This window comes from Egretta garzetta, unplaced genomic scaffold (genome assembly GCF_000687185.1).
Source record: "Egretta garzetta isolate BGI_Z169 unplaced genomic scaffold, ASM68718v1 scaffold269, whole genome shotgun sequence".
Taxonomy (NCBI): Eukaryota; Metazoa; Chordata; class Aves; order Pelecaniformes; family Ardeidae; genus Egretta; species Egretta garzetta.
Genome location: NW_009260799.1, coordinates 218,481 through 220,189, shown reverse-complemented (window position 1 = coordinate 220,189; position 1,709 = coordinate 218,481). Strand labels below are relative to the sequence as shown.

The 1,709-nt window shown below is 45.1% G+C and overlaps 1 protein-coding gene across 1 annotated transcript in view; it reads right to left on the bottom strand.

Moving 5' to 3' along the window:
- Positions 1-209: 209 nt before the first annotated feature.
- Positions 210-1,709, bottom strand: part of LOC104133420 (TSC22 domain family protein 1) — a 3,209-nt gene continuing 1,709 nt past the window's right edge. Inside the window, 1 exon segment of the mRNA XM_035902200.1 lies at positions 210-1,640. Within this exon segment, the coding sequence (XP_035758093.1) occupies positions 1,329-1,640 (312 nt within the window). The 3' untranslated portion in view covers positions 210-1,328.

The following is a 1,709-nucleotide window of genomic DNA, read 5'->3' as shown; positions in this document are numbered from 1 at the left end:
GAAACTTGGAGAAAGCTCTGAAGCCGACAGACAGGATCTCGCACCCAGACCTATGCTTCCTGACCTCACCGCTCACGTAAAACTGCACTGCAAGATGTCGGAAGCGACTGCAGTTAACATTAGCACGACATGCAAACAGTGATTTATCAACATTGTATGCTTTATTGAAAGTTGACAAGTGCAACAGTTACATACATTGACGTGTTACAACTGTTTAGAGAACATGCACAAAAACATATGCATACTACTATACAGATCATATGCAAAAAATCCATACTGGGAAATCCAATTTTTTTTTTTTTGTTTTTTAAATTCTTTGCTAGCAGGGTTTGATAATTTTTGGAGTGGTTTTTCCTGTCTTGAACCAAACTACAATGAACAAAGATTTACTTCAAGATAATCAGCAGCCAGGGAACTTCAGAACTTACACAAACAGCATAAATCTGCCAAATTCGAACAGTTGCGTAGGTGCATTCTTATTTATGTAGCATTAAAAAAAAAAAAAAAAAAAACCCAAAAAAACTTTCCAAACTTCTTCAGATCAGCCAATGAAACAACTAAACTTCAATCTGTACAACCTAAATAGTTACAGTTTTCTATTTTACAAAGTAATTACACTAAATACACAAATATACAGTAGGCAAATAACCTTCATTGTAATTATCCTATGACCCAACTGTACGTCACCTACCTGCTTTCTATATATATTACAGCTTTATGCACCTGTCCACTGCTTCAGAAAACGGTGCAAATATTTGCACTTAAGGTTTCAGGTGACAATTAAGTGTTAAACACTGAATTTACCTTTCTCCCTCTTCCTCTTAAGATCCTATGCACCAGTCCTCACTTTGGAACCCCAGTGCACCACTATGGGGGATTCAGCCATCGCTTTTTACTCCAGTCTATTTCTTCATATTTCCAAGCTCGAAAAGCACTTGTATCAGTTTTATCACTGGATGAGTGGAAGATTTAAAAACAAAACAAAAAAATGCAGGCACGCAGCTTCGATCCTCAGCCATTTGCAGAAGCCGCTCAAGTCCCCAGTGTACTTGTGCTAATTCTCTGGAAGAAGTTTATTTTATTCAACCAACCTAAGAACAAAGACTCCTTCAAGCCAAAGGGGGAAGGGAGGGAAGAGGGAGACAGATGAGAGTGTAATACGGGGTGGGGGAAAAGACTCTCCCGATGCGTGCAGGGCACGGAGTCCTCAGTCTGGGTTGCAGTGTGCATTGAAATGGATGAAGGGTGGCTGTGGCGGATTCCCGCTAAGTCCTTCTTGCTCCGGGCAGTCCAGAGGCCAGCGATCACGACGGCAATGACGCTTTGAACTACGCTGAAGGCCCTGACCCCTGTGATGCCGGCTGAGCAGGCTGTTGCGTTGTCCCTTGCGACTGGGAAGAGGAAGGCGGGGAACCAGTCTGCAGCTGTGCTTGGAACTGGGCAAGCTGCTCCGGGCTGGCGAGTGTTTTTAGCAGAGTGTTTTCTTGCTCCAGCTGGGAGTTCTTCTCTATCAGCTCCTTGATTTGCTCTTTGAGGACCTCCACCTCCTCCCTTACCGCGTACATCAAGTGACTCTTTACCAGATCCTGAAACGCAGAAGAGAGCGTTAGTTAGGAATGCAGCCCAGCGCCGGGCCCAGGCTCCCGCCCAGCTCAGCCGGAGGGGCAGCGGACCCACCTACACGAGAGCCGGCACGACCCCGGTCCCGC